The sequence below is a fragment of the Nymphaea colorata genome, chromosome 8 (assembly GCF_008831285.2).
Source record: "Nymphaea colorata isolate Beijing-Zhang1983 chromosome 8, ASM883128v2, whole genome shotgun sequence".
In the NCBI taxonomy this organism is placed as follows: domain Eukaryota; kingdom Viridiplantae; phylum Streptophyta; class Magnoliopsida; order Nymphaeales; family Nymphaeaceae; genus Nymphaea; species Nymphaea colorata.
Genome location: NC_045145.1, coordinates 3,283,665 through 3,306,040, shown reverse-complemented (window position 1 = coordinate 3,306,040; position 22,376 = coordinate 3,283,665). Strand labels below are relative to the sequence as shown.

The 22,376-nt window shown below is 39.5% G+C and overlaps 2 protein-coding genes and 1 pseudogene across 2 annotated transcripts; 2 read left to right on the top strand and 1 right to left on the bottom strand.

Annotated features, from left to right (window-relative positions):
* Positions 1 to 3,487: 3,487 nt before the first annotated feature.
* Positions 3,488 to 5,265, bottom strand: LOC116259697 (uncharacterized). Its single transcript, XM_031637601.2, has 2 exons — positions 5,044 to 5,265; positions 3,488 to 4,375 (listed from the first exon to the last, which is right to left on the bottom strand). The coding sequence occupies exons 1-2, from the start codon at positions 5,198 to 5,200 to the stop codon at positions 3,612 to 3,614; spliced, it is 921 nt and encodes a 306-aa protein (XP_031493461.1). The 5' UTR covers positions 5,201 to 5,265; the 3' UTR covers positions 3,488 to 3,611.
* Positions 5,266 to 7,718: 2,453 nt separating this feature from the next.
* LOC116258825 (BTB/POZ domain-containing protein At4g08455-like) lies at positions 7,719 to 10,040 on the top strand (annotated as a pseudogene).
* A 2,470-nt stretch (positions 10,041 to 12,510) lies between these two features.
* On the top strand, positions 12,511 to 18,974 carry LOC116259215 (xylan glycosyltransferase MUCI21-like). Its single transcript, XM_031636911.1, has 2 exons — positions 12,511 to 12,790; positions 17,623 to 18,974. Exons 1-2 carry the CDS (start codon positions 12,556 to 12,558, stop codon positions 18,669 to 18,671), a joined length of 1,284 nt encoding a protein of 427 aa, XP_031492771.1. The 5' UTR covers positions 12,511 to 12,555; the 3' UTR covers positions 18,672 to 18,974.
* Positions 18,975 to 22,376: the final 3,402 nt, after the last annotated feature.

Below are 22,376 nucleotides of genomic sequence, written 5' to 3'. Positions count from 1 at the left end.
GAAGATCTTGTGGCCTGACATTGACAGATAAGCGCATTCACCTGACAATCATGAACGGTATCGAACCTCCCGATGAATTTAACAAGAATAAATTAATGGTGATGTTGACGAAAGGATCCCGTAGACCACAAGGAATCATAATTTCTAAGAAGCAAAAGTAAAATTAGTGACAAGACCTTATGATTCCCCTAATTGGGGATCCCAATCTTTGACACATGGGAATGGGGATCATAATTTTCAGCCATGGGAATCTCAACATCCTCTCATGAATTTGGCGGTTCTTGTGCCATGAAGATCCGAACCTTCATGCTTGGATATCAAAACTGTTCATGATCCATGTTCCATGGTGATTGCTGAGCTTGGAGATCCCAATTCACATGTTCATATATTTTAGCTGCCCATTTTCAGAAATCTTGGTTCTCTAGCACACATCATTCTTTTCAGAAAATTCAATTCTTGTGTTTGTAAGATTTTTCCTACAAATATTCTTTGCTAACTTGCTAAGGCATTTGATAGCACTTAATACTTGCTTCTCCGCTTGTGAGTAGTCGTAACATAGCCAACTTCTTTAAATAGTTGTCTTCTACACTTTCTCTACATACTGAACATAAAAGAAATCAGCCACATTTTTTATCCTGAAAAAAATAAAAAGATCCAAAGAGGTTGTTTGATCAGAACACAGAAAATTCACTTAGTATCTACAGGTAAGCAAATAACGAACAGCAGATCACATAATGGAACTCACCAAAATTTGCAATCAGGAGCACTTTTTTCTGCATTCTTGCCTGTTCCATTACCAATAGAACGTGTGGAATGTTGCAGAATGTGGTGCTCGTTCTCTGCATTTTCTACCAGGCCACCTCCAAAAGTTTGAAACAGCAATTTTGGTTGCTTATTTTTGCTAATGGAAGATATGCTTCTGCCACCTTCTGATTTCTACAGTTTTGCAGCGTTTGACAAGATCCTCGTCTCAGGTCATCTTGTTATTTTGCCATTGTTAGCTCGGAAACTGTAAACTTGGACAGATATTGCATATTGAAAAGGTGAAGGCTTTGCTGCTACTTAGTTAATCAGTAGTTAGTGTCCTCGAGACCGGCAAGTTAATTATACCATACTGATCTTGATACTTGACAACCAAAAAGGCAGGATTAATTTGTTTTTCTTGAACAGTTGCATTTGCAGCTAAAAGTACTTAGAGGCGGTGCGTTCTTGTGCCTAAGCATCCACAGTTAGACAAAATGCTAAACAATAGGAATATAACAATAGCCAATAAGTTATGACCAGGAGATCATTTAGCAACTGCTTAAAAGAAGAGGAGAATGTGGATGGTGTCAAGTTGAAGACGATATAGTTTCAAAATTGGCATTTCATTTGTTGTTACCAGAAGTCTTATTCGTAAGGCTTTGTGGTCAGAGTTTACGCTCATCATACGAAAAGGAGTCGAGTTAAATGTCTGTTCTTCACCTGCAGGTGTGAATTTTAGTATACTGTATTTCTATCTTGCCAATCAGAAAGAGGAAGAAGATCCTTTAGGCACTTACAAAATTTTTTTACACGTTTAGTTAAGCTCACTAAAGGAAAAGCCCGCCGCATTGAAAAGCAAGAAACCATAATTAAAATTCAAGCGGCTTCAGTTCCGCTGCCAAAGAGGCCATTGTAGGTACAGCAGGCAAGACCAACATAGATTACCTACCACAAAAGTGGTTTTATACAATTAAAAAGTTGAATCTTAGAATAAGTTCATATTTATGTTGTCAAAGCTCTTTGGACAAGCTAGGAGAGTCAGTTTAACACCTTCACGCTGAAGAAGGACAAGAGTTCTGAATCAGGATTTAAACAAAAAGAATGCAGCTACTGGTGCAGAATACATTTATCAGTTAAGCAGTTGAAGAAAGCAATAAGCACACAAATGCATAGAAAGCAATAAGCACAGTTAAAATACTTTCTTTATATAGAACAAAGTTTACACCAACATCGACGGGTGAAATTTGCTTTCTTTTCAATCACATGCAGTTCTGCTGGTTTAACCTTTTGCTGGTTTAACCTTTTGTAGTCATAGCTGATGCGGACGCAGTTCAGGACCCTGAAAGCAGGGGAATAAGGGGGCCTTCAAGCCGCTTTGGGGTGGTAGAGATGAACCTCTCACTCACTGCTTTCTTTTCAATCACATACAGTCCTGCTGGTTTAACCTCCTGCAGCTATCGCTGATGCCGACGCAGCTCAGGACCCTAGTAGGAGAATAGGGGGGCCGCTGATGCCGACACAGCTCAGGACCCTGGTAGGGGAATAGGGGGGCCTTCAAGCATCGCTTTGGGTGGTAGAGATGAACCTCTCATTCACTCGAAACAGCAAGTGTTTTCGCTTTGGCACAGTGGGAGATATGCGGCTCCGCCACTGCTATGGCAAGTAGGGCATGGTTGCGGGTCGCAGGAAGCCAGGAAGTTTGAACGCATGAACAGATGCCTCTGAGTTCTCTCAAGGCGCAGCAAGTTATTGCACTGGTGCTTGGGTCTGCCAGACTTGTATTTTGCCAGTTGAGCACAAAAAGCAAAATGCCAAGCTCTATAATAGGATAATTTATCAGTCCATACAATTCTTGACACTATATCAAGGTTACCATATTAAAATTAAAGCAACAAGGAAGCATTCACTTGAACATGAATGATTGGTCCTCCAGCAATTAGCCTCAACATTGAAGGTTGAGATTTTTCTAGTACTGTGTGAACTGAACGGCTTGGATTGAAGCATTCATCTTTATCCTTCAACGGTGGATCTCTTCTCAATTACTCCATAACAAAGTTACGGGGTTTGAGGTAGCCTGCTTCAGCCCTCAAGTTCAAGGAACATATACATCCTATTTTTCTTATAAACCAGAGTTGGGTCACACATAGATATCAACTTCTCAATATATTCTTGTTTCCAAGCTCTTAACCAAATTAGATTCATCTTCAATATAAAAAATAATAAGTTCACCCCTTAGGTGCATTAAAATCCACTCCAAGTAGGAAAGGTAAGAACTACTTTTTTGTTTTCCACGAGTCCCACTCACCTGAAACATGCACACACAGAGATTTGAGCACAATTAGTTAATCTCCCTCCCTGTTTTGGCCCCTATATAATGCCAAACTCATGCCTAATTATTAAAAACAAAGAGAAGGAAAACCCATTAAGAAAAACATAAGGAGAATGAAATCTCGACGCATGTATTATACGTAATATTCACTTTATATATATAAACTTCTACTTAATTACCCTAAACATGTTTTTTAGTGCATAAATCCAAGTATAAATATTCTTTCACTAAGTGGGCGCAGCTTCTAGTCCCACATAAAATCTAAGAAACCGTACCTGTTATGCTTTAAACTTGGGGAAGAATTCAACACTTTTACAATCGCGCATTTGAATGAAGATCGGTTAGCACAGATTCTTCCTTCCCAAACTGCTTATATATTCAGGCAATCGGAAGAGAGAATTCAAGAGGGAGATATGTTACAACGTTACATACTATTTTTATTATCATGAATTGACAAAGAGGTTATAGGTACATTCTTAAGGAGGCGGCGCCGGCGACGGCCGGCGATCGATCGAGCGGCGAGGTCACATACTCTTCTTCACCAGGCTTGCTTTTCACCCATCAAGCCAAGGATCTCGCTCCAGAGGGAGACGCTCCCAACCCTGGACAGCCCAATGGCGCCCGGGCTGCAGGCCACCACCTTCCAGTACCCTGCACCGATCTCTTCGCTCAGCTGCTCCCTCTCCCATCCGCAGCAGCCATCGAAGAACCTGAAATCCCCCAATCCCACCACCTTCTTCCTCACCATATCCGCCGCACACCCCACGCTCTCCTTCATCCCGTAGTAGAGCCCCTTCATCACCTCGTCGAACGCCACGGCGGCGCCCTCCCGCTCCAGCCCCTCATCCGGAGCGCTCATCAGAAACAGGCCCTCCTCCAGCGGCCCGCCGAAGAAGAGCGGCCGATCCGAGAACACCCCATTCACGTCCAGGTCCGTCGACCTCGTCTCCTTGATCGACATCAGCGACGGCCGGTTCAGTATGACGCCGGTCGCTCCGGCCGCGCCCGCGGACAGCACCAGGATCACCGTCCGCTCGAAGATGTGCACTCCGTCCAGCCTCTGGGTCGCCACCAGAAGGCAGCCCCTCTCGGGCTCGTGGATCGGGTGAGCCCACTTCTGCCCCAGCATGACGACGCGCGAGGGCTTCGTCAGGCCCAGGTCCGGCCACTGGTTGGGGGCGCCGGCGCTGGACTTGGTGGCTTGCTCCCCCGCAACCAGCCTCGCTCGGAAGGCGCGCCAGTCCGAGTTGACAATGCTGGGCTCGCTGTCGTCTTCTCCCTCCGGACCTCGAACCTGGCATTCTGCAAAACAAAAATTTCATTCTCCAAACGCTAATGGCAGCCGTGTTTGATCTGGAAGATATACATGGCATTAAAAAAACACCACCTTCCAGACGCCGTAAATGGAGAGAGCAATTTTTGAAGATACCAGTACATCTTGGAATAACCTCAACAAAATTTCTTCCCTGAGATTGACACAGAGCAGATTCCACGGTCGGAGACTCGGAGGCATCTAAAAATTACCAGTTCTCTCAGACCAGATGAACCAGAGTGGAAGAGACGATTGGCAAATTAAGCCAATTGGGTAGGAAAACAAGAACACAAGAATGCTCTACCAGTCGACGAATGTGGACCTCCAACCAAAAACAAAATGGGAATAACAAAACACTTTTACAAGACTGAGCTCGAACACGCATAAGAAAAATATTGTACAATTCTGTCTCCACTAAGCAAATAAACGAAGTTAACAGCTCCCCATTAGTCTGTCTCAATGCATAGAATGGAAAGGATGGGCAAAGCCGATCAGTAGCCCATTTAAAAATAGACAGTTTTATCTAACACATCTGGCCTATGACAACCCAACAAGGAAAACCAAAATCTCCAAACGATCGATCTGATTGATGAAAGAATGAAGCCAAGAAGAGGAAAAAGCGAAAAAGAAGAAGAATGGTAGGAGAAGTGACACTTACTGGTAACTTGAGCAGTAGATCCAGCAGCGGGCACGTTGAAGGAGAAGCCCTTGTGGGGGTGGGAGGGAAAGAAGAGCCTGTTCTTCCCTGTTGGGCTAACAATGGAGTCAAACCTGAAACTGAAAATTTTGTGAGTGAGGGAAGAACACACATCCATAATCAAACCCTTGCTTTGCTCTTTTCTCTCTCTCTCTCTCTCTTGCCAGCCCCATCAAGGCATGCTTATTAAAAGAGGACGGAGTAAATGGGAAAAAGTACGGTCCCCGGTGGATAAGGGATTTATAAGAGACTTCGTGGAGGAACCTACGCCTCTCGTTTCTGAAAACCAGATCAAGTGCTCGAATCAAGTATTTAGATGCCTTTTCCCTTCCGCAAAGCACCATGCAATTGTTTTTCAAACTTAGAATGATAGAATCCCCGTGCAGCAAACTTTTTCAAAATTCTTAAAATGTTTTTAATGTTTATTCGGAAGAAACCGTCTTGCTTATAAAACCCCCAAGTTGGTTTCAAGATCCTTATTTATTTTAGGGTTTTGAGTGAATCTATAATACATACTACATTTATTATACAGATCAATTCTCATACTTATTTACATTCAAATAAGTAACACATCCTAGTACTGCCAACTATTAATTCTTAGATCGCATTTTCATTTAAAAAGTGTGGTTCGAAAGATCTTTAATTTATAAAAACAAAAACAAGTTCCGATAAGAGATGTACAATCTTAAGTGTAAGAGATATTCAATCTTAAAAAAAAAATCTGCCATAACGTAAAAAACAAGAACGGTGGGACCCACATCAGATAATAGTGAAGGACGCAGTCATGCAAACGCCTCTCCACCAGACAAGAAGTCCCTCCTGATCTTCTTTTTGTTTTCTATGTGCAGATAATATTATTTTTTATTTTTGGGATAATTAAAAGGTCAATAAAGTGTTCGTGGAGCCCAACACGTGGGGCTGACGTGTTCGGAGGACAAGGCTGGGAAGTATTTTGCAATTGAAACGTGTATGGATAAAATGAAGAACCACCTTTTTATATTCCTTCTTCTTTTGAATGGCGTGAAGCTCGAACAAATAGTTGTACATAATTTATGTTGCATTTATCAAATATGAATTTCCTGGTGTATATCATTTTAGTTCTTTCTTTTAGTTTTTAGTTTTTGAATTTAAAAAGGGTTAGAGCTAAGTCTATCTCAAAAAATTGAGTTAATTTGTGTTCGATTCGACTAAAATAGAAAAACTCGAAATCGAACTCAAGTCAAGTTTAATAAAACAAGATTAAGTTTGAATCAAAATACACAGTCAAGCTCGAACTCGAGTTTAACTCTTTTAACTACTTAAGCATGTCAGGTTTTTTTTTAATTCGTTTAAATCAATTAACTTGTTTAGTTGCTACTTGTTTTTCATTTAACATTTATTATGTAGTGTAAGTAAGCCGGGTTAAGTTTAAATGAGTCAAGTTCTTACAACTCAAAATTGACTCTGTTTAACATTTCAAACATGCATATGAACTAGAGCTTGACTCGTTGGAGTGAAGCTCAAAGGAGCTTTACTCGTTTTGCAGCTCTATTAGTGGTAGGTTTCATTTTTGATAAGTGCTTAGCATATTTTATTTTCTTTAAGGTAATTTCACAAAATAAATGTATCTATTTTTCCACTCGAATTTGGTTCGAGCCTCACCTGAGCTGACCTTGTGCTTTCCTAAGCTCTGCCATCACAAGCTCGAACTGGTGACCTCGACCGGCAGCTTACGTAGAGTGCTCGAGCTGCTAAGTTGTCGGTCCACTTTTGAGAGCAAATTTATAAATAACTCTGCTAAATTAACTCATTAGAAAATTTATAAATAACTATGCATAATCTCATAATCTTTATATTTAAATGCTTTATTTGTGCATGCATGTATATTATCACTTACATTTACAATTGTTGTAATTGAAAACGCTAGAAACAAGATAACAGGTGCAAGGATGAGTACTACTCCCTAATTGCTAGTTCTTTATTGTTTACATGCCTTAGTCGTCATTTTCAATTAAAAAAGTTTTACCAATCAAGAGACCCAATCATAAACATCTACGAATGAACACCCTTAGACTCTGAAATGTGTCCTGTCTAATCAAAATTTTCATCAAACGAAATTTTCATCAAACGTTATCCACAGGACATGCTGGACACGGTAAACAACTAGACACAAGTATAAATTGTTTTTTTGTTCCATTCCGTTCCGAGCTAACCCTCGAAACAGACATGACAGGACAGAACACGAGAACCAACCCCGACCCCGAGCCCTCGACGCGATCTCCTTCTCCTCCATCTCCGCCCCATCTCCGCTGCCTTTCTCCTTGCCTCCACCCCCCAGCTGCCTTTCTCCTCTATCTCCGCCTGCCCTACCCCTTCCTGTTTCTCTCCTTCTCCTCCGTCGCCCGAACAGCCCTAGCCCTTTCTGTTTCTCTCATTCTCCTTTGTCTCTGCTGGAGGGCGACCGCCACAGCATCACTTGCAGCTTCTCAACGAGCGTCCTCGAGCAGCTCCTCAGCAGGGTGTCTTCCAACAGCTTCTGGGCAGCGACTTTGAGCAAGGCAGGGTGACCATCTGCATTCCAGGAACTGGTCTATTCCCATCTCTCTCTCTGTCTCTCTCTTTTGCTTTCCTCTCTCTATTGTTCGATTCTATTGTCAATGGTAGCTAAAGCCCTTTTTGCATTTGTTGCAAATGGCAACGATTGGGTTACTGGATTTGGGTTTTTTGCTATTGAATGGAAGATGCCCCCAAAATATTTGTGGAAAAGCTTGACCGAAATCTTGTATCGTGATCAACACAGTGTGCACAGTGAAATGTCTGTGCACATGTACGTTGTATATTTATTTGAGTCTATCATCAACGAGATCACCTTTTGCTTCCGAGATCTCAATATTACAAAGAATTTGATATTATTTGCTGACCCCACTGCCAGCACTCTGTCTGTAGTTTCCAAAGCTTTTCTTGAATATCCAATTAAGCCAAGCAGGCCTAAAATCAAAGCCTTCCATAACACAATGTCATCCTGAACCATCTTCACAATTAAAGAGTTGTTTCTATCGAATACGATATCATCATGGTGCCTTGAGATTGTTGCTAGTAACATGGCATATAATACTTTGGGTAGTCATCCAAATAATCATTCTTTTGGTTATTGAAAAATTGTGCATGATGTGTACCTCAAGCCATCCTTTTCATGTTTAAATATGAATTTGACCTTCTTTGTAAAGTTTAAGTTATTTCTTTGTATTGACAGAAAAAATGGTCTTCTCTTGATTGACTAATTTTACTAAAATGGTTTCCTTTCTGTCTTTAATTTTGTTAAATCATGCACGTTTGTGGCATCAAAGCTAGCAACTGATATAATTGTAGTTGTTGTTGAAGTGAAATTTCATTTACACAAGGTATTGAATTTTCTATCTGTTTCAATAATTTTTTTTGCTTTTCAGATGGGCATCAATGCCAATATTGATGGTCCAATATCAATGAACATCATTATGTTTTTTAAATTGCTAATGAATATGCTTGATTGTTGCTATTTTTTACTCCTTTAGTTCTGTGCCAAAATATATCTATAAGATACTGTCATTGTATTTGACCTGACCAGGGTCGAAGTATAAGAGGCCCCTTGTCTCTTTACGAGTCGAATTCAGTGAGGGATGTCTTACTCAATATAACAGATTTGGGTCGGGTGGACTGGTTAGGACGTGTAATAAACCCACCCAATTGTGAGGTATATATATTGAAGAAGGGATTTCATTAAACCCTAATCGGTAGACATAGATACCTCTTTTAGAAGTTGGGCTTCTGAGTGCATGTGTAGAGGACAATGTGTGTGAGTTCTGTTAGCAGAGCTAACACATTGTCAGGTCTTTTTATAGAATAGAAGTTTCCTAGTTTGAATGTCTTCAGGAGGCCGAGTATAGTATACATGAACATAGCTTTATATAGATGAGACATTAATCCAAACATAGACCTGGACCTCAAAGATCTTTTTTGAATAGATCTCTTCATTTGCTAGATTATCCCGTGATTATTATCATGGTATGATAATATTCAATCTCATCTTTCTCTGCCCTTATGTTGATATATTGAAGATGTATGTTATGTTGATTTGCATTTGTCTGATTCCAATTGCATAATTTTGTTTACACTTATAGTTACCTTATCAAATTGTAGTGCTTCCCTTCAGTTCTTGGAAACATTTTAATGTTAGATCTTATTTCAGTGATCAACTTGTGTTTCATTCTAGTTTTCCTTTTTGTTTTTTGGATCAAGATCCTGATGATGATTTAACTATTTTCTGACACTGAATATTTTGCATTTCCCATGTTTTTTTTTTCAGATAAGCAAATCTCCAGTTTTTAAAGCAATGCTAGAGAATGACATGGAGGAAACCAAGCGTGGCACCATCAAGATAGTGGATGTTTCCTATGATGTGTTGCGCTCTTTCATCCATCACATGTACACAGTTGATGCGTTGTTTGATGAACAAATGGCTTACGAACTCTTAATAGTGGCAGAGAAGTATCAAGTGAAGCATCTAAAGGCTGTTTGTGAGAAGTTCATCACATGCAAGGTCAACAATGATAATGCAGTCATGAGCTTTGCATTTGCACATCAGCACAATGCAAAGCATCTGATGGAGGCAGCAGTGTCTCTGATTATTGATAACATGCACATGCTGACTGCCCGAGATGAATATCGGGAGCTGGTAGATATAAGGATCCTCCTAGACTAGTTGTAGAGATATATGAAGCCTACTTGGCCAAACAAGTCAATACCGCTGCCAAGGATTCGTTGCCTGCAGTATGAACAGTTCAATTACGAACATACTCTTTTCCCTTTATTTATTACATTATTAGTGTATTTATGATGGACGATGATGACATGGAAGGTGAAAGGTTTTTTTTTCTTTTTTTGGCCCGCATTATCTAAGCTAAAACGGAAGAGATATTTTTGTTTTTTTTGTTCATACTGCATTGTAGAGATATTTTTGTTTTTTTTTTATAGAAAAATTTTGAATTTCATTTGCTTATATAGAGAGTTTTTGGTTTTACCGGTTAATGTACCTTGGTTATTTCCGATTCCTCATCCATTGTCTCATGTCAGCTGTTTAGCAGCTTTCAAGAAGTATAGACATGATTCATTAAAAAAATCATAAAAAAGTGATTTCTTGTTTTGAAATTATATGTAAAATGTAGGCTTCAAAATAAGAATTTCTCAAAACAATATGAGATCTGAATCTCTATGAGTTCGACCCCGAACATTGAAGTGTGTGTTTGAGTGCTCAAATGATTAAAATACCCACGATGAGAAAAAGTATCAATTATATTAAAAAAATGAAAATGTATCTCACAGAGTGACGCAGTAGCTAGAGAAACGTCTAAGGAAGGAAAAATGACAAAACATGGACCAGACGTATAAGAAGAAAGTACAATATCTTTTCATGTGGCATTTTAAACATTCCTTTTTTTATTTATTTACTTGCATATTTGTCTTTTTAAATATTATCATGTTGCACAATTATACCGTCATGGGTGGAATTAACAAATATAATAGTCAAAATTGATTAGAGAAGATATAAACATCGGATAGAACAGATAGTTTGAACAAAACATAAAAGCAAGCATCAAACATGACAAACAGACAGATCGGACAGGACAAACAAACATCAAACAGAACAAACATATACCAAACAAACCCCGGACAAAAAGAATGTAGTGTTCTGTTCCTAAAGTAATCAAATGGTGGACAAGCAACGCCATTGTTCCTGAGGACAGGATAATAGTATAATGGACAAGAAGTCCCTATCTGTCCTGTCCTAATGAACAACAATCAAACAACTTCTGAGGATTTCAGGCTTCAGCCTTTAACTTCGACAGAAATCAGCCTTCCATTCACCAAAAACTTTTGATTCTAGATATGTTCATTTTTCTACATATCCACTTGTTTGTGAAAGCTTATATCTAAACACATTCACGTGGTTTTACTTGAGGAATTAAAAAAACTCTCCAGTTAGGCTCTTTGCTTTGTTTATCATAGAAGGACACTTGTTCATAACTATATTGAATGCTTTCTTAATTTTGGTGACATACATTTTATCTTGTTATTTAATACTTTGTTGGTTGTTGTATTATTTCGTGGATTGGATGCTCATATCACTTATTTTTGTTGGCTCCTCTATTTTTTACATGCTTCATCGTTGTTTTTTTTCAATTGGTCGATGGATCTTAGGCTATTTTATGTGTATGGGGAGAGAGAGAGAGAGAGAGAGAGAGAGAGAGAGAGATGAAAAACCGTTTGTTCTGGGGTTCAAAGAAGTGCCATAGTAGTTGAATATGATGTCTTTGTATTTGTGTATACAAACACTAGGCATGATCACTACTTCTGTTTCTGGACAAGAGATAATTCTTTTGTGCACATGCATGGAGGGACAGTTTGACATTAAGAATATTGTGTAAGTGTTTTATGAATCTACTTCAAAATTGAAGTAGATTAATGGACCACGTGAATAAGTGTTATATGAGTTTACTTTAATTTTGAGACACATTTATAGAACACTAATACACTGTTCTTAATGCCAAACAGCTCCAAAAACCTTCACCAAAAGCTATTGAATGAGGCTTGGGTTGAACTAGGCTGTAATGTTTGAAAATAAACATTCTGTTGGGGATTGAAGCCTTGATCCAAAAGCCAAACACAACAATCTAAGGTCGATCTTTAACACAAGGGCCGAGGGAATACTTGCATTAGGTGGTGGTTGCTTGATGAGATGAATTCGTGTAAACTAATGTAATCAGAATAATGAGCCTCAATGAGCTTATTCAAAATTTCAAATCGTAGATTTCATAGCCGAATTTTTCGTTTTAAAAGAGATTCACTGCACCAAATTCATCGGAAAAGTTAGATTTGTGGCATCTTTGAATTATTTAAATCCGAGTTGTTTCGTAAGAGTTTTAGAAGGGGCCAATACTGAAAAGAATTAACTCTTTTGGGGGATCGAGATCAGAATTGAATTACATCAGAATTGATTTGAATTAGATCAGAATTGATTGAAGAGAAACTTACAAATAACTGCCTAGCTTTTAACATACTGCAAGTAATTGTTCAATTTTAATAAGATAATTCACCTGAAACTTCATGAACACAAAACAATTGTTAGAACACGTCTACAAGAGTATTTTGCCCATAAGAGAAGAAACCCTGAAAGTAGAGGCGAGAGAAAGGGACATGTGATCTGCGAATGTTTTCTAACGAAACTATATTTCATATTAAGAAAAAAATGGTTTCCTGAGTATATATTAACATTTTTTTATTTATGTAGTATGCTTTTTTCAATTATTATATGACCTTAGACTGTTCATTTTAAAAAATATTAAGTTGTTATTTGTAAATGTATAACAGGTTGAGCGGTTAGTTGTAAATTTATGTTAATTACGAACAAGAAAAGTCAATCGCTTTATCGAGTTGCTGGTTGGCATCGGAGTTTATAAAATGGAGACTGGTTGCACCCCCAATTTCCATTGCCACCTGCTCCTTTCCTTTTCCATATTGCGTCGAGGAAGAAGAAGAATGAAACTAAGCAAAGGGCTCCAAAAGAGCGGCCCATCTCCGCCGAGAGCGATCAGCGTCGCCGCTCTTCTGGTGGCGGCAGTCCTCGCCTTCTGCTGCCTGCGTCGCTTGGAGTTCTCGTCGATATCCTACCATCCGTCGCGACCATCGCCAGAAGGTGAATCCTCAGCGCCTCCTTCCTTCTTTCTAGGCCTTCCTCTTCCTCTTCTTTTTCCTGTTCTGAGTTTTGAGCATCATGTGATTCTGATTAGTCAATACCAAGTTCTTCCCCCTCGTTTTATCGGCGGTTCTTTCCGGCAAGCCTTTGTGGAGTCGTTTTGGATGATTTCTAACACCTGCTTTCAATTGTTTATTGTCGTCGTTTCGATATATACTTTTCAAAACGCTGAGCAATTCTATAGTTTTCTGATACGTAGAGCTCCACTATTGATCTCAACACTGTATTATTATGATTAGTGTATTGAAATTGATCCAGGACATTGAACATGGCGCAATTCACGTTCCTATCTTCATCACTACCTGCACTTGGGTGGCACACCAATTATCATTAAGATTATTACTTAAGATTCCCCCAGAATATATGGTATATGTTTGAGGCGTTTACTACCAACAAGATTTTGTGTATTATTCACTTAAGGAACTTCCAAGAATCTTTACTCCCATGAATATGAAGTCTCCAAAAAAGGAGTCAAATAAAAACAGAAATTGGTGGAATCAAAAGTTTTCTTTTAGTCTTCCTTAGGGCTAGAAATAACTAGAGAAGGATGGTTGAAGATGCGGAGGTGTGTCAATGGCTGAACCGGCGTCTAAGTGCCGTGATCATCGGACCGGACACGGACCTCCTTTGTCATGGATCAATCGATATCGACGCGGGTCCTACATTATATCAATCATTTTTTGATGGAAAATTGACATCATAAAAGGGGCCCCAAGCGGCATGGCCTTATTTGGTCAGAACCACGAGGTTGATGAAAATCTGGTTGTCAGTTTGATTTCTGTGCGCATATTTTTCTAAACTTGACAAGTATACCGCTCTTCACCTAAGTCTTGAAAGGTTTGAAAAGAAAGAGAGACTTCGGCCTCTTTGGAAACATCTCCTTCGAGACATTAACTGAGTCTGCCTAATGTCGAAGCTATCAACTTGTAAATTTTCTATGAACATTGACTGAGTCTGCCTAATGTGGAAGCTATCAACTTGTAAATTTTCTATGAACATTAACTGAGTCTGCCTAATGTCCAAGCTATCAACTTGTAAATTTTCTATGAACATTTACTGGGTCTGCCTAATGTCGAAGCTATCAACTTGTAAATTTTCTATGAACATTAACTGGGTCTGCCTAATCTTCAAAGCTATCAACTTGTAAATTTTCTATGAGTTGAAAGGTGGTAGAAAGCCGCTAGTTTCGTTGAGGAACGTAATAGTGCCACTGGAAAATTTGATTTAGAACTGTGGTCTTCTAACTTAAGCGAAACTTGTTTTGATTAGTTTGTTGGAGATCAGGAAGAACACTAAACTTTTCAGGTTGTAAGAAGAGATCAGGTGAGCTTGTTTGGTCATGGGATGAATGATTCAGACCATGTTTCGATCTACCCGGCATGACTCAGGCCCAAAAAAAAAGGCCCAAAAAAAAGGCACCGAGCAAGCCCGATCAGTTATCGGGCTGGCCCGGGTGGGCCCGATAAGCACGGTTCAGCCTGATAATATTTTTAATATATATTTTATTGATTTTTATATATAATTATAATACTTTAATACAACTAGTTATATTTAATCGGGCCAAGCTCCGGTTTTATGTGTTAGGCCAGACCTGAACCTAGGTTTAGTGTGTTGGGCGGCCCGACTCCTTATCGGGCCGGGTGAGCCCCATGCTTAGGCTTATTGAGAACGTGTACTTGGACAACCGATGGAGTGCAGTAATGGATCATGGGTCAATTTTTTCTATATAATGGAATATCTCTTTTTATTTTAAAGGAATTACAGTTGCCAACATTTTGTGGATTCGGATTGGATTTGGGTGATTTGGATTCCAATCTTATCCAAATGGATCAATGTGAGGTCCTTTTGTTCATTCCGATTTGACTGAAACCAAGCACAAGTATGCGCAGAAGATAGGAGATGAAAGGACCCAATTCCTGATCCCATGAGTGGGTGTTTGAAGGGATAAAAGGTCATAGGATGTGGTATATATATATATATATATATACATTATCCCACGTTTGAGTGTGACATTGGAGTCACCTGCAGAACAGATGGAGGGCCTCCATTCGAACTGTGTTGTGGGATTAGGCTTGGTTACCAAAATGGATCTAAAGTTATCTGGGTGTTGCATTTGAGGACCTTCATCCATTGATGCCTTTATGTTGTAATATGTTGATCAACAGATCCAAAATTGCTTGGAGCAGGCAGTACCTGACCTGGATCTCATAAAATTGATACATACAAACATGAGACAACGCGGTTTCGAGAGATGGGTCGGATCTGAATCCTTATTGGGGAGGTGTCATAGCTTGTCAACATGGGCAGATACAATCATGGTCATTTTAGTACTAACAGTCCATCCTCCAAATGTGGAGATTTGCAATCTGGGGGAAAGAAACAAAAGAAAAGAACATAAGGCGTATTGGTTGAGTTGAATGTAAGTTAGAAGGTGAAATCATCTAGGCGCTCGAATCCCTTGATTGATGGCTTCTCTCCTTCAAGTTCAAGAGAAGAGGTTTTAATGTTCAAATCCATGTCTATGGGTTTCCCATTCTTTACTTTTCAACTAAGAATGAACATAAGAAGTGAGTCCAGAAGTTAGCACAATCTTCTGTTGCCATGCAAAACACAGTGTTCCACATCTAATGTGTTAATTTCAAGAAACGAACACATTCTGTACAGAACATTGTGTTTCAAAGAACAGAACGTTCCTGCTACCAAACACCCTCTTAGTGAACACATATGATTTAGGATTTTCGGCAATCCCAATCTGCAAACCTTCATTTACAGGTACGCCAAAGTTATTGTAGTAACCTTTCTCAAATAAATACTTAGAAAAGTTTGTCTCAGATAACTTGCCTCAATCGTGCATGCAAACACGGTATTAAGTTAAAGACTAGGGCTGCAGCCGCTGCACATGCTCGGTGCTCCCAATCTGGATCGACCCAACCCCCAACCCTGGTTTATGTTTGTTCATTGAGCATGTAGAACAGTATTGTCATTAGACTAATCTTGTTATTCAAAATTAACAATTTTAACCATTGTCACAAAAAACGGGGACGGGTATTAAACGGCGAGGAAAAAAACGGGTATAATACGGTAAAGTTTTATATATTGGGAATAAAACGAGAAAAGTTCAGCAATTTTTTTAAAAAAATTAAACATTTAATACATCTTAAAAATTATATTAAATAATAATTAATAAAAAATGGGAAATAATACGCGTTTTTTTTTGTTTTTTGATGTTTTTTAAAACGAAAATAATACGGGTATTATACGGCAGAATTGTTTTTGGCGTTAAATACACGTTTTTTTTAAAAAAAACGGCGTTTTTTTGTGACAATTTTTAACTTAATAATTCTCATGTGATGGGGTTTGAGTTTTATTCTTATATGCTAAGCTTGAGCTCTGGTCTTGAGTCCTGACCAGGAGTCTTAAGCCTAGTCGGGCAATGCACATGCCCGAGTAATTAAGACCATAACCACAGAAAACACTTATGATTTAAAAAGAAAACATGTTAAATCTTAAAAGAACTGGTCAACCGAATAAAACGAGAAAAAAATACGTTATTTTGAAAAAAAAACGTCAAAAAACACACTTCATTCTTGTTGTTCTCTCTTGTTCTTCACCCCTTTTTCTTGTTTCCTTATTTTTCAAGTTTTTACGGTTTTTAGTTACCAGATATTTATTTTCATATATTTTGCATTTGTTTTTAGGATTTTGGCTGCCTTTCTTTTTCTTGCCCAAAGATTAATTGTTCTCAAATTTGCCGAATTTTTCTTTTTTTTATCCTTCAAAAACAATTTCCATACAAAACGTCACCGTTTAAAGATCGAAAACCACATTTTTAATAATAGTAATCCCCAAATGACAAATTGTCTCTGATCATCTTAATACAGGACAAACTCAAAGTCTTATATTATTTCAAGCAAATAAAATTGGCATGAAGGTTTCCATCATTAATTTCAATTTCCTTTCAACTAACCTGTACTGTACTTTTCCCTGTACAGGAAATACTCGTTCAACCTTGTTTAAAAGAAATTGAAATCATTCATTTGGTTACCTTTAACCTGATTTAATGTCGAAACATGTTGAATAATAGGACTAACCCTAAGGTTGGTCATCGGACTGGGCCAAACCGAACAAAGCTCCCCAAAGCGGGCTCGGGCTGGCCTGAAGTCGTTGTTGGCAGCCCAAGCCCGCTGTCAACTTTGTACTTGTCGGCTACCTGGTTCGATGTCCACTTATATTAGAAACCCTATTTTATATTTTAATATCTCAAAAACTCTTAACCATGTCATGTCATTCAAGAGTTTATAAGAGTGCCATTGACAGAATATTAAAAGTTTTTAAGGGAGTTAGCGGCAATGCCCCAAGAGTTTTTAAGTGAGTTAATATATATATATATATATATATATATATATATATATATATATATATATATATATATATATATATATATATATATATATATAAACCCTTCCTTAGGGGTCTGTATAGTTTTCCTCAGCTTAATTGGGTGAAGGGTTGCTTTAGGATCTATGTCAACTAGGGTGTTCTCATGGACCCAATTCGATGTTGGCAACACTCTTAAATCAATGGTAAGAATATGATCGACGACTAACAAGAAATGGATTCTGATAGAGACAGCATCCGCGTGAAGATGAAATGCTTTGTCGTCTTCAACTTTTCTTCTTCCATGGTTATCATCTTACTGTGAAAACCTGGATTGATTTTTGACTTTGAAATTATCATATCTCTCTCTCTCTCTCTCGTGCCTCATGGTGCAGTCGGAATTTGGAAACTCAGAAACGCACAGAGCCAAACGGGCATCCTATGTGACGTCACTCATTACCGCTACAACATCTGCTTCGTCAATGGCCTCACCTTGCTGGACCCCACCTCCCTCACCTTCTTCCTCCTTCCGCCTCACCATCATTCCGCCACCACCTCCGGCGACGGCGCAGACAGCACTGGCGGCAACAGTTCTGCTCCCTTCACGCAGAAGCTGCGCACCTACCCTCGAAAATGGGAGCATCAAATCATGGCCAAAATCACGGAGCTCACAGTAACCACCGGTACCCCCAGAAACGTCACCTGCGACGTCGTCCACGACGAAGCCGCTTTGGTTTTCAGCTCCGGCGGCTACACCGGCAACCTCTACCACGAGTTCAACGACGGGATGATCCCCCTGTTCGTCACCTCCCGCCTCCTCGCCGGCCGCAGCGCCGTGCTCGTCATCTCCGAGTTCCGCCGCTGGTGGGGCCGCAAGTATGCGGCCGTCCTCCGCCACCACTCTCGCCACCCGCCCATAAAACTCGACGACCTGACGTCGACGCATTGCTTCCGCGGCGGCGCCGTCGTGGGGATCGTCTCCCACGGCGACATGACCATCAATCCCGCTCTCATGCCCAACGGCGAGACCATGCTTAGCTTCCGGGCTTTCCTCGACGAGTCGTACCGTGCGGGGGAGAACCGAGTCTCCGAGCTCGGATCCGAATCCGTCCGTCCCGTACTGGTTATGGTGGTTCGGAACGGGAGCCGGAGCGTCACGAACCCGGCCGAGGTCACAGCCCTCGCAGAGCGTATCGGGTTCCTTGTGAAGATATTCCAGCCGACTCGGAACACAGACCTGAATGAGGCGTACCGGGTCATCAACGCTAGTCACGCGATGATGGGCGTCCATGGAGCGGGTCTTACCCACTTTATGTTCCTGAGACCCGGATCTGTCCTGGTCCAAGTAATTCCGATAGGGACGGATTGGGTCGCTGAGACGTGCTTCGGCCGGCCGGCTCGGGAAATGGGGTTGAAGTACGTACCGTATCAGATCAAAGCCTAGGAGAGCAGCTTGGTAGAGCGGTACAACAGGAACGATCCGGTTCTCAAGGACCCCGACTCGGTGGTGAGGCAGGGTTGGATGAACACCAAGAACGTTTATCTGAAGAACCAGACCGTGACGCTTGACACGGGGAGGCTGAGTCGGTACTTGAAGTTGGCTTATCGGAAGGCGAGACGGTTCATGGCAAAATCGGATCGGAGAGGAGGGTCGTAGGTTGAAACTTAGAATTAAGTTAGAAAAAAGCTATTGATTAAAATATTCAAGTCATGACTAGTTTAACCGATGATTGCGAAATCTTTTATATACATCACATCCTTATGGTAATTGCTTTCACATAAGGCATTGATATAGTGTTCTACTATCTTACGCTTTCTAGTAGTGGTTGGTTGGTTAGATCAGGTGAAAATTGTCTCAGTCATCAACTTCAAACACGTGGGCAACCAATAATTGGTAAGGGATTGGGGATCCAGACAAAAAGTCAGGTAAACCCAATCACAGAACAGTAGGTCCGGTTAGTGTAACCTTGTTGTATGTATATACTTGCTCGAGTTGGGGAGGACCTGTGAGTTGTGTTGTTGACGCTGGTTATTAGGTCACAAGCCAGTAAGTTGACTGGGGGACTCGGTTTGGATTGGGTCAAAAAAGTTTTTTAAGTATATTTTCACTAGAAGTGTTATGGAAAAGTTAGATAGCTGTAGAGTAACATGTATCGACCAAACGCAATTAAATAACTGTAGTTTATGAAAAAAATAATAAATTTTAACTTTAATAAACATCTATGTTTTTCAGTGACAAAGGATATAGCTATAGCTAGTTAGAACTAAGGTTGAGTATCGGACCAGGTCGGGCTAGTCAAAATTCTTTGTTGGCGGACGAAGTATGACATATTTAGTTTTGGGGCAGGACATGACTGCTTAACTTCTTGCTCGTAACTTCTTGCTCGTCGAGTACCCTGGCCAATGTTCATCTTGACCAGTAACTATCAAAATTTTTTCTTAATATCTTATCCGGTTGAGAGTTTTTGTTTTGGGAGAGAGACATGGAAAAAGAAACAACCAACTAAAAAGGGAGATATATATGTATATATATATATATGTGTGTGTGTGAAAGGAGAAGAAAATAAAAATTAAAAATGCAAAGAGGTATAGTAGTATAAATCGGGCCGAGTCGAGTTCCTGAAACAGTATCGAGCTAGCCTGACTCAACGAGTTTTTTTTTTTTTTTTTTTGTAGCAGGTCCGTTCGTAAGTTGAATAACTAGTACAAGCCTGACTCATTATGGCGCATTAGTACCCAACTACCCATCGGGCACCCGGCGTCATGTCCTCCATTAGTTAGAAGTGGTGTGGAATGAAATAATGCATATTAGTTGGGTGATCCCAAGCCGATTTAGCTGATCTGGATTAAGCCAAATGCTCTTGGATTTCGTTGTGTTTGGGTCAGTACTTGACTCAAGGGTTTGTATTGGGTCGGAGCTAGAAATTTTTCATAAGGTAAGCCGAATTAAGGTTTTTAAATTTTGATTAGAGTCGAAATATCATTTTTCAAATTTTTTTTAGAACAAGTGATTTTTTTTTTTTAATTCATATGTAAATTTTCAAAAAAAAAAAGTTGGAAGTGAGGCCAGGGCCCAAGCAGGCCCTACCTTGGCTATACGGGTCTGTTCCTTGATAATCTAGGTTGACTCCAGCAAATCCAAAGTAAACTTGGTGAGTATGTAAGTTGTGGTGGTTGTTTGTTACTTTTCTCTTAAGGGTTGTTTGGCAGCAAGGACACTTTTAATATCTCATGAATGAATTAGACCTGAAAATTAGGTTACATTTATGTCACATTAGTTTTAGCGTTTCCTGAGTCTACTCTAATTCTTAGAGCAAATTTATAATTAACGACCTCTTAAGACTGGTTTTGAAATGGCATGGTAGGCCTTTTAATGAGAGAAATGATATGTTGAATTTCTAGAATTCATTCTCGCAAACTAAATAAGACAGGTAATAAGATTATCTTTTAGCTAAAGGCACATAACCGTTGGCCTTTCTTTTCTGCAGTTAAAAGCACCTGGATTTGGCTTGGAGGTTGAGGGAGATAAGTGAAGTCATTAATAATTCCCACCTACCATCACTAACTCTCTCGGCTGCTTTCATGCAAGACAATTGGTGGTCTGAAGAGTTGCGCCATTTTCAACTACCCTTTTCAGGGGACTTTAGTTTTCAAAGACAACCTACCATAGCTTCTCAGTATCTTTAATTAACTACAACTTCTTGCTTGCATATCACGAAAACTACGAGCATAATTTGCTTTGTAGTTCGGAGGGACCGGCTATACCTAAAACTTAATTATCATCGTCTGCTGCCTACGATTGATGACACTACAAAAATACTTCAACTGTTCTTATAGCATTAGCCACTCAGCAGTTGAGTTTCATCAACAATCGAACAACTTTTTTTTGTTCTTTTAGAGTTGATAAGTGAGGGGTAGAGAAATAAACCAAGGTTATGCCAAACTTTAAAAAAGAAAAAAAAAATTGTAGTTGGTACTCTCTTTGACCATGAATCCTTTTTTCTGCTATGAATATTAAGGGACTGTTTGGCAGCAGTAACCCATTGTTACTGTCTCATGCAGATTAATATAACACTTAAATAAATGTTTCATAAATCTGCTTCAATTTTTGCCGCCAAACAACCTATAAGGGGCTTGATTGAAGGAGTCAGATTTATAATTAACCTGTGATCTCGCCATCAAGAAGATACTAAAATTTTGGTTCTGAACTAGTTTTTATACTGAATTTATTAATATCTGAATCAAGCAATAAGATAAGCTGCTGCTTATGGTTCGTGTGGAACAAGGAAGGGCTTAAATTGACCGATGCAGCACCATGAAGGTTGCATGGACTTGAAAAGGCGAACCTCGCGCTACAAAGAAGGTTACCTTTCCCAAGCATGGTGATTCGATCTTGAATTAAGTTTGTATAGATATCTTTCATCCAAATTTTTTATTTGGGCATCTTACCAAACGATTCACGCACGCTTTATGAGCTTCCAGAACCTTACATGGTTTTATAATTGGAGCATATTAATTAATTGGTCTTTTTCTGTTTCCTTTAATTAAGAAAGCTTTCAAGTGCCAAACGACTTGATATGTCACCCAAGCTTTCAAATTGTTTGTGTTTAATAGTTGGTCGAGTTGGTGGGTGGGTAAAAGCTGGGTCAGTTTGATTCATGTAAGTGTTATTCTTGTGTTTAATAGTTAGTCGAGTTGGTGGGTGGGTAAAAGCTAGGTGAGTTTGATTCCTGTAAGTGTTATTCTTTTGAACTGTAAACGGTTTATGCACACATTAGTTGACTAGTATCTCGTTTTCTACACAAGATCCAAAACATTTTTGAAACAAAAAAAAAGTCTATTAAAAACTTTGTTTCTCTTCCATCGACTTGACTTCGTTGAAAGTTACCTACCCAAAAGGTGAAAAGATAAAAAGTTAAACATTATCCCCAAGGTTTCGTTTCGTCCTATTTCCAATGACAAAGAGAAAAGAACCTACGGTTTCGTGCAACTTTAGCGCGTCTCACGGAAACAGTTCCTAGTTCCACTTTCTGCCGAATTCACTTCATTCTCTTTTTACATAAAGAAAAAGCAAAACTACCAGTTAAACTGCTCTAATTTTCATGGGAAAAAAAAAAGAACTGCTCTAGTTGGTAGCAGATTTGAGACA